Here is an 11154-nt window from a genome sequence, read left to right on the forward strand (position 1 = left end):
TTCTGCGCTGCCATAGCTGGCTGTTTCTCCAGATCTCAAGCCAATTTAACATGTATGAAATGAAACTGAACGACACCAACGGCAGGACCAGATCCAGGTGTTAACGCCAGCTCAATTGGACCAGTTAACGCCAACTCGGGTGGGCCTGTGTGACATTGAAAATGGACCCGCGTTGAAAAGTGACCCAGGAGTCAGTATTCAACGTTGAAAACATACCCGGTCTCAATTTTCAACGGACCAGGGTCAATTTTCAACAGTTAAAAAGTAACACTGTCAGCTTACCAAGTCGTTAAATAGTGACCCGGGCCTCATGTTGAAACGTGACTCCGTTGAATTGTGACTTCTAGTGTAAATAGAAAGATCTAATGTTTTAATCGATGAAATCTTTTTAGTGTCTTTATCCGGGTATTTCTGAGTGCGTATCTGTCAGCTTGCATCAGTTGTTTTACGTACATGTATGTCTTTCTGAGTGCGGTAGAGAGAAGGATGGGGTCGTTTCATGTTTTATTAAAACGGGAATAATCCAGATTCAAGATTTCCTGGCCAAACCTATAGCTCTATACAACCAAAAATCCAGCTACCTTTCAATCTTCATTTTTGTTAAGATTTAATTAATAAACAAAGTACTTTTACGAGAGGATATCAAAACGTTTTGAGCCTAACTAACTTAAAGTTAAAATTCTGGTTAAAGTTACAATTTTTTTTCAACATAGTCCCATTCCAGTTTCACACACTTGTTCCATATGGTTTGTCAGTCATTAATGCCCGATATAAAGTCCAGCCGTCAATTGTTGTCGTCCTCAAATCTGGTGCTTTTTCAATTTAGGGGACAAGTGGAAATCTGTAGGTCACAGGTCGAATCCACATTCTCGAACAGCATCCATCTTAACACAACTGGCGCGTACTGGTGCGTGGTTTTGTTAGATAATCTAGAACAGGTACTATTTTTGGGTATTCTCCATTGTTTTGTATAGAGTCGCTTAATGTGGTATAGAATGCTGTTTTAGGCTCAAAGCATTTGATAACGTCCACATTTCCAGAATTCATTGTGCATTTTTGAAATTCGGCAAAATTCACAGATGTTACTACAGTTTTCTGAAGTTTTTGAAATAGTGCTGGTTTGGTTTCTTTTCATTTAATTGTGCATACCACTTTTCACAATTAAAACAGGCTTCTATAGGAACTGTGTAAAGTGTTACATCATTGTCATTTTTTTAAACGAGTTCAATCTCTTTTTCAATCTGATTTTTATGGTTTTTCGAAGAGTTGCCTTCATTGCCAAACCGATACGGAAGCAGTTCACTGACGTAATAGAACATTGCCCTTTTGAAAGGTTTTCAGCTTTCTTGTCTTGAAATACCCATAGTATGCATATATGTCTTTGAGCCTTATATTTGTGTGATCTATTGCGTCTTTGACATTTTTAAAACTATACTCAACAACCAGCGTTATGGTGTTGGGTAGGATTACAGCAAGACAGAGGACCCGTTTGATAGTGGTAGAGGGAAATCTCAATTGACAGCGCTACCGCCCTGTTGTTCTACCGTTTTTGCGTCGTCATGGCCCAGGCATTACCTTTCAACATGACAACGCCTGGCCTCGTATGGCTCGACTTATTCAGGCATATCTTCAACAAAACAACGTGAATGTCATCCCCTGGCCGGCTCGCTCCTCTGATCTCTCACCAATCGAGCACATGTGGGATGAAATGGATCGGAGCATTCGACGTCAACCACGTGTTCCATAGACACTACAGGAACTTCGAAACATGCTTCATCAGATATGAACAGATATCCCACAGGACGCCTGGTCCATTTCATGAGACGAAGATGTGTTGCTTGCATCGCAACCAGAGGTTGACACACACTCTATTGATTTGTAAATTGACATTTTGGCATGTTCATGTTTTTCATGAAATCACGCATTTTCTGAAGTCAGTATGGCAAATTAAACACTTGAACACTTACAGGAGTCTTTTATCTCCTGTAAACCGAGATTGTTTCAGATTTTGTAAAAATCATAACTTTGCATTAAGTTTTATTCAATGTCACAGGAATTTTTGTTGTTCAGTATAGTAAAAAAAGTTTAATCTTTTGAAAACAAACTTGGTATTTTGCTGTTGGCGAGTCTGGTAACGTCCTTCGTACTGCCTGCACTTTTGTTTCACGTTGCAAATGATGGTAGTGGTCATTGTAGCATATGTGATCAGAAACTTCTAGGGTTTATAATACAAAACTATGCATTTCCGATTTGCTTCACCCGCCTTGTATAAACCGTTGTTATTCCTAATTCGATGATGATGATGTGATCCACCCTTCCATCAGAGATGCTAATAACCCAGTTAACACAGGGGGTCCAGGCAACGTTGCATTCGTAGATTACTATTTGGTTACTATGTAGACTCCCAGTAATGTTACAAGAACGTTCCTGTGGAACCATGCAACGTCTGTGCAACGTTCGACTTATTGGCTGTTTTACGTTGTAGCAATATTACGACAGCGTCACGTTGAGGGTAACGTTGGATGCCACTTTGCCTAAACAAAGTAACGTTCTTACAACGTTGTGGGGACGTCCTTTTGTTAGCTGGTAACACTTGCAGTCCCTTTCAGACCTTTGTCATGCATTAGATTAATGGTTTCTATTGAGTTCCACCGAAAACGTCCCCAAACATCGAATGCGAAAGGTGCTTTTAATGTCAGTGTTTTTTTAACTAATCTTATTGATACTTACTTCTCACAATATCGTTTATTCGTTTGTGAAGTGGGATTTCATATTTTTAAATATTACGGGGTTGAAGTTTGTATGTAAATATACAAACCTGCGTGCCAACACAATATAAATTTGCATCCATATAATATCAGAATGACATCAAATCACAACATTTATATATGCTTGTACTGATATATACTTGACATCATGTTAACACATCGAAAGAAATAATCATTAAACGCTATTCCTAACACCCCCATGAACAGTTTATGCGTGGGGACGTTTTAGGTTGGGGACGTTTTCGGTGTACCTCTTTCTATCTAGCTTCCAGATTGTAGATATAATATCCTCGGATAATCAACTTCAACAATTCAAGACACACTGCTCCCCCACCCTCTCTCTCTCTCCCTCTCTCTCTCTCTCTCTCTCTCTCTCTCACACACACACACACACACACACACACACACACACACACACACACATACATATATATAATATAATATATATATAATACTACCCTGCAACCAAATACTTGCTCTAACACACATGCACCCACCGGACCGCTTTCGTTCAGCCCGAAGGCTGGAGCCCCATTGTAACCACCGTGGCGTTATGGTTGAAATACTGGACATTTCTAAAGTGACTGAGTGAGTGAGTGAGTTAATGCTTCACGTAACATCGGCAATATTTCAGCCATATCGTGACGACCATTTCTAAAGCCAGGAACCATGGCAATTTGTATATGTGTACGTTAACACATGCCTATAAATGCGTGTCACCTCCAACCCTCATCCCGAACACACTGATAAATATTTGCACCAATTTAGACATGTTGCCAAAGTCTTCTGGGAAGCAGAATAAACCACAAGTCATAATTCAACGGAGTCACTTTTCAACGCGAGGCCCGGGTCACTATTTAACGACTTGGTAAGCTAAAAGGGTCACTTTTCAACTGTTGAAAACTGACCCTGGTCTGTTGAAAACTGAGACCGGGTATATTTTCAACGTTGAATACTGACTCCCGGGTCACTTTTCAACGCGGGTCCATTTTCAATGTCACACCGGTTCACTCCAGCTCACTTGGGCCAGTTAGCGCCAGCTCAGTTGGAACGCCAGCTCAGTTGGGCCAGTTAACGCCAGCTCAGTTGGGCCAGATAACGCCATGTGGGGAATCAAACCCGGCTCGTTTTCGTGAGGAGAGAAATAAGCACCTGGCTATCCTACCGATCACTGTTGCATGGTAGATCGTTCATAAAGTAGCATGCAGGGCTTTATCGAGCACAGCAAGCTGATTGATGTCTTTGTTCAAGGGTCGAGCTGTTTAACGTCGGCTTGTCGGAATCTTTGAAAACATGTATAACGGAACATATCTCATGCTTAATGTCACATAGAAAAGTTCCAATTTGTGAAGCTCGATTTATCGGTTACTTCTCTTAGTTGTTGAAGAGGAATTCATAAAATTGTAATTTACTTTTCAGATTTTGGAAGCACTGTACATATTGTCGGAGCTGAATGCCGGCCTGCAGCTATCTCATGTAAGTATTTCCTGGAGTGAGTGAGTAAGTGATGCCAATCACTGATCTCAGTATTCATAGACTCAGTACTGACAGTCACTGACCTCAGTATTCAAAGATTCAGGAGAAACGGTCACTGACCTCAGTATTCATAGATTCAATACTGGCAGTCACTGATCTCAGTATTCGTAGGTTCAATACTGACAGTCACTGACCTCAGTATTCATACATTCAATACTGACAGTCACCGATCTAAGTATTCATAGACTCCCTTCTGACAGTTACTGACCTCAGTATTCATAGACAGACCACTGACAGTCACTGATCTCAGTATTCATAGGTTCAGTACTGACAGTCACTGACCTCAGTATTCATAGATTCAATACTGACAGTCACTGACCTCAGTATTCATAGACTCCCTACTGACAGTCACTGACCTCAGTATTCGTAGGTTCAAAACTGACAGTCAACGATCTCAGTATTCATAGAATCAGTACTGACAGTCACTGACCTCAGTATTCATTGACTCGCCACTGACAGTCACTGACCTCAGTATTCATAGATTCAATACTGACAGTCACTGACCTCAGTATTCACAGATTCAGTACTGACAGTCATTGACCTCAGTATTCATAGACACCCTACTGACAGTCACTGACCTCAGTATTCATAGATTCAGTACTGACAGTCACTGACCTCAGTATTCAAAGACTTGCTACCGTCACTGACCTCAGTATTCAAAGACTTGCTACCGTCACCGATCTCAGTATTCATATATTCAGTACTGACAGTCACTGAACTCAGTATTCATAGACTCGCTACCAACAGTCACCGATATCAGTACTCATAGACTCCCTTCTGACAGTCACAGACCTCAGTATTCATAGATTCAATACTGACAGTCACAGATCTCAGTATTCATAGATTCAGTACTGACAGTCACAGACCTCAGTATTCATAGATTCAGTACTGACAGTCACTGACCTCAGTATTCATTGACTCGCTAGCGACAGTCATCGATCTCCGTATTTGAGACACGCTACCGACAGTCACCGATCTCAGTATTCATAGACTCCCTACTGACAGTCACTGACCTCAGTATTCATAGATTCAGTACTGACAGTCACCTCAGTATTCATAGATTCAGTACTGACAGTCACTGACCTCAGTGTTCATTGACTCGCTAGCGACAGTCATCGATCTCCGTATTCGAGACACGCTACCGACAGTCACCGATCTCAGTATTCATAGACTCCCTACTGACAGTCACTGACCTCAGTATTCATAGATTCAGTACTGACAGTCACCTCAGTATTCATAGATTCAGTACTGACAGTCACTGACCTCAGTATTCATAGACTCCCTACTGACAGTCAATGACCTCAGTATTCATAGATTCAGTACTGACAGTCACCGATCTCAGTATTCATAGACTCCCTTCTGATAGCTGCTAATATCTGTATTAGTGGAATCATTGATAGCGACCGAGCTCGGTATCCACAGATCCTAACATCCACGATATGCACCACAGTGTAATTCAAAGGGATACCTGATTGCTTTACCTGTTTACAGAAGATGGATTGTACTTCGTCTCTTCCAGAATATGTTGGGCTGAGATTAATGCATCACTGTCATGTCATGGCGAGTCAATTCTGCACAGCCAACCATCGTTAAAACCTAGATTGTACATACATAAGTGTGATACGGTTCTTTAAGGGTCGGTCCCGTTAAGATCTGGGGTTAGAATAGGTCTTTAGCAACCCATGCTTGCCGTAAAAAGGGAGACTATGCCTCGTAAGAGGCGACAAACGGGATCGGGGGGTCAGGCCGTCTGACTTGGTTGATGCATGTCATCGATCCCAATTGCGTGGATCCATGCTCATGATATCAATCACTGGATTGTCTGGTCCAGACTCGATTATTTACAGACCGCCATCATATAGATGGAATATTGCTACGCTCGGCGTTAAACAACAAACAAACAACCAACTTTAACAGTCGTGTGGCGTAGCTGGAGAGCTTTGCGTTCACACACTGAATGTGTAATATTTCTACTCAAACCTATCGGGGGTGTAAGCCTTGGAGGTTTTTTTTTTGGTCAACTGAAAACTCCGCTCCAGGCTGATTCCTTTTTCCTGTGGTATTCTTTGTAATGACTGAAACGGACGTAAATTATTAGCCAACATCTTTCCTTAAAACAAAAGTTTCCAACTGTATTCCAGGCGGGAAAATTTACAAATATTCTTGACTTTTAACTTCTGAACGTTCGGTAATGTATAAAGAAGCAATTTGAATGCATGATAAATTCTTTCTGCGAGTGAGAAAAATTATCTTTCTGTCCAAAGTTGATCTGTACAGTGCACTGTGCAAGGCTCTTTAAAAAGCGTTGGACCCTAAACCAGTATTTTATCAGTCGCACATTATTTTAGGACATACTGATGGATATTGTAAGAACGATATAACCCTGAACAAAGATATATATATGTTCTCAATCAAAGGTTATTCAATTGCTTTTACATGACATTTGTTATAGATAAGACAATAGTATTACATCATCTTTTAGCCTGAAAGATCAAGCAAATATCTGAAAAAAATATTATCAATTTCACACTACCAGTGATACATTCCTGAAATTATGGAGAATTTAGAACTATTCACAAAGGTGTTATATTTAAATAAACCTTTACACCTGTGAAGATCCTGATAAGAATAGGTCTTCCGCAACCCATGCTTGTCGTCAGAGGCGACAATGCGTGTCGTAAGAGGTGACTAACGGGATCGGGGAGTCAGGCTCTCTAACATGCTTGGTGCATGTCATCATAACCCAAATGCGAGGACCGATGCTCATTATTGCAATCACTGGAATGTCTGGTCCAGACTCGATTATTTACAGGCCGCCGCCATGTAACGGTAATATTGTTGAGTGCGGCGTTAAACAACAAACCCCTTCTTTATTGCAATAGGCTATGGTCAGCTTTGACTGAATCTCTTAACCGATTCCTGTGTAAGTACAATTATACAATCATGGATATTATTCATTCTACACTGGAATAACTCAGAAAGCTGACGTTGTTGACGTACTTGCGACATCAATCACTGACCAGCGCTTGTAAACATTCCGCGACACACAGACTTTGGCGGGGTAACGGCGAAAGTGACTAAAGCGGACATAGAATATACCTGTTCACGCGGTGTATGTTGAACACAAAAATGTCAAAAATATCCTAAAACATGGAATTTTTTGGTTTATTTTTATCTTCTTTCGTTGAGAATCCACACACAAACACTTTTGTTGAGAAATTCACTCACTGAGGTCGTATTTCATACACGAACATCGTCCACGTCTGGCAGATATCTGTACAATGGGGGTAAATAAAAAATGTATAAAAAATTCTTTTATATTGCCGTTTTCTGTGAATTATTCTATTTGTTTCTTAATTAAATGCATTTTGAATTCTCTTAGTAATAGTTTTACATTGTAATTAGCGCGCTAATATAGCGCAGTTGTGGGAGATATTCTGTACTGATGAAAAACACAGACGAACATTCAGCGCGCTGTTTGGAAACAAGCAAACAATCAGCCGATATTTTCAGTAAATCTCTTTCTGTGTCTCAGTTTGTAACAAACAGTGAAATAAACTTGCTACACAACAAATACAATGTTTATTTCCAGGTCCTAAACTTCACCTGGACGCGGCTCGGGCCAACAAAAGATGGTGCCACGTAACTACAGACGGTGAACTGGTCAACTCGCCGCCCGACACACGGGATGAGGGGCGGAACAGGCTACAGGAGTACCCGGGGACCTGTAGCTCCCCCATCCCCCTTCCTCCACCCCCCTCCAACCTCCTCCCCACCACACCAACATACTGGGAAACAGAGACCAGGGTGCGAGTGGTGGGGAGAGTGCCGTTGTATGTCCTGGAGATTGGGGTGTGCGAGGCAGGACAGGTGGACAGTGCGCCGTGTGTTTCTCTACAGCGTCGCTCCTGGTGTGTCAGTGTAGAGAGCTGTGGCAGACACGGGGAGAGTCCCTGTACCGCGGTGTGGCGGGAGAGGAAGCAGGGCGAGTGTCACCAGAACACCATGTCCACCACTCCAGGCACACAGGCCACCCTCCACTATGGCGTGGTGCTGGATGTGGGGAGGGGGAGAGTGGCCTTCATTGACTTGGACAGGGGGATTGTTCTTGGCAAGTATGATGAGGTGTTCCGGGAACCTCTTGTCCCCATGTTTGGTGTTGGGCGGCTGTCATCCCTCCGCTCTGTGGCGATGAGTCTGATCAGCGGTGAGGATGTCGACATGACAGACACCAAGAGGGCCCTCGTCTACCAAGCGCTGAGATAGGAAATAAACTGGTTCTGTAAAGTTGTCTGTGTAACTCAGAGATTTCTATCAACTGTTTCAATGACAGGCGAGGAAAGTGAGTGAAGCGGACATAGAAGTGTTCGGTTTGTGTTCTGTTTGTTGTGTACAAAATACAACCAAGTTCTTCACATGTCTGGTTTCACTACTTTCCTCGTTTCTCATGGGACTGAAATACATTTTAAATACTCACAGTAATATTGTTATGATGAATCTATTGCTGTAGTTGCTGAAATTATGTCACAGCAACAACTTTCTGAAATGTGATGTGACACAGGAGTGAGTGCACAGACAAATTGTAAAATTTCTTTCAAAACAAGATTTCTTCTGCTTATATTGATTTAATACTATAAAATTAGTGTTTTAAATCCCCACATGACTATTGTTACGATGAAATTATTGCTGTAGTTGCTGAAATTATGCCCAGACAAAAATGAGCACAGACCAAATGTAAATAAAAAGTTGCTTCGAAACAGATTTCTTCAGCATATATTGATTTAATGCCATAACATAATTATTTCCAAACCACACATTATACTGTTTAGATGGGATTGTTGATGTAGTTGTGGAAACTAAACTGCCACAGAAAATGAAAGTCAACCTCAATGTCTGATTCTGGCAAAATGTTTAACAAACAAGAAATGATTATTCCACTGTGATGTACTTGATACAGGGATCCTGGTGGTGTTCTGTACCTAGTCACGTATATGTGTAATTGTATATGTTTGTTTTGTTTGTGTGTTTGTTTGTTGTTTAACGCCGCACTCAGCAATATTCCAGCTGTATGACGGCGGTCTGTAAATAATCAAGTCTGGACCAGACAATCCAGTGATTGACATCATGCGCATCAATCCACGCAATTGGGATCAATGACATGCATCAACCAAGTCAGCGAGCCTGACCACCCTATCCCTATTAGTTGCCTTTTACGACAAGCATAGTCGCTTTTTATGGCAAGCATGGGTTGCTGATGGCATATTCTACCCCGGCAATTGTATATGTACATGTGTGACATGTAGATATTGAGACCACATATTTAATTTAATCTATATAGTCAATATTTATTTAGTGAGGTATATAAAATACTGACCTGCACAAAAAATGTTTGTTTAAATTAAATCTGGTGAATATCTCAAAGTATTTTGGTGTCTTTCTTTTATATCTTACAGATGTATTTTACATTGTTCATAATCATGTACTTACTTGTAGTATGACTAAGAAATACATTGGCTTAGATATAAATTCGGAGATTGTAAAGATTACAGTGCCATGCAAACAAACATAACATGAATCTCTATGAGGTGAGGTGAGGTGAGGTGAGGTGAGGTGAGGTGAGGTGAGGTGAGGTGAGGTGAGGTGAGGTGAGGTGAGGTGAGGTGAGGTGAGGTGAGGTGAGGTGTAATGTGGTTTAACGTCGCGTCCCAGATTATTGCACTAATACAGCGACGTGCAAGCACGTGTGTGTGTATGTGTGGCTGCTTGTACTAGTTCGGACATATGCCGATTTATAGTGCTTGCCCACTGAGATTCCATGCCACAGTTTAACATGAATACCCCATTCAGACACAGAATTACGTTCGATAACATTTCTGAAGTCATCAGTATTTGTGTAAATCAGAGTCATTGTTTATTAAAAAAACTCTATATTTTCCAGCATCATATATAATAAAAACAAAACCGATAGGTCAGTTCAATGGAAGGTAGCCAAGTTGTGCTTCATTCACTCGCCATTCATTTGCCAGTTGTACATTTACCTGCTGTGTCCATGGTCATAATGGGTTTCCTTTACCATGTTAAATGGACACACCAAAAGGACACATGTTGTTATTTACAGATTTGTTTGCTTGTTTGTTTAACGCCGCATTCAGCAATTTTCCTGCTTTATGGTGACAGACTGTACATAATCGAGTCTGTACCAGACTACCCTGTGATTGAAATCATGAGCATCTATCTACACAATTGAGATACAATGACATGCATCAAAGTCAGCAAGCCTGACCACCTGATCAAGCATAGCTGCCCTTTTCAGCAAGCATGGGTTGCTGAAACCTATGCTAACCCGGATCTTCAGGGGTCCTTTTTGACGAGAAGAGAGGTGAGGGGACACGGGGTTTAACGTCGCGTTCAAGATTATTGCACTGATATAGTGATGTGTGTATTTGTGGCTGCTTGTGCTAGTCCAGACTGTTGCCGATTTATAGTGCTAGCCCACTGAGATACGATGCTGCAGTTTAACATGAATACCCGACTCAGACACAGTATACTGACTCTAAGCAGACCAGTCCTTGTTTTAGCCCATTAATGCCGAGCGCCAGACAGGGTAATAACAAGTACCATCTTGTAACGTCTTTTGGTATGACGCGGCTGGGAACCCTGAACCTGTACGCTGGACGCTCCACCACAAGACCACAGCAGTGGTCGAAGAAAAGAGAGAGCTGACACAATGTCATCTACAATGAACTCCACATGTACGTGTTACGGATTTGGGCATGTTCCACTGAAACAGCAGAACATTACATTAAAAATAAACAGTTTAATACCGCACACAGCAATATTCTAGCAGCCT

The 11154-nt window shown here is 41.5% G+C and overlaps 1 protein-coding gene across 1 annotated transcript in view; it reads left to right on the forward strand.

Annotated features, from left to right (window-relative positions):
• Positions 1-9725, forward strand: part of LOC124151408 — a 460916-nt gene extending 451191 nt beyond the window's left edge. The window contains exon 23 of the mRNA XM_048390973.1: positions 7897-9725. Within this exon, the coding sequence (XP_048246930.1) occupies positions 7897-8570 (674 nt within the window). The 3' untranslated portion in view covers positions 8571-9725. The remainder of the gene's footprint in view (positions 1-7896) is intronic.
• Positions 9726-11154: the final 1429 nt, after the last annotated feature.

Source organism: Haliotis rufescens, unplaced genomic scaffold, assembly GCF_023055435.1.
Source record: "Haliotis rufescens isolate VD_foot unplaced genomic scaffold, xgHalRufe1.0.p SCAF_9, whole genome shotgun sequence".
In the NCBI taxonomy this organism is placed as follows: Eukaryota; Metazoa; Mollusca; class Gastropoda; order Lepetellida; family Haliotidae; genus Haliotis; species Haliotis rufescens.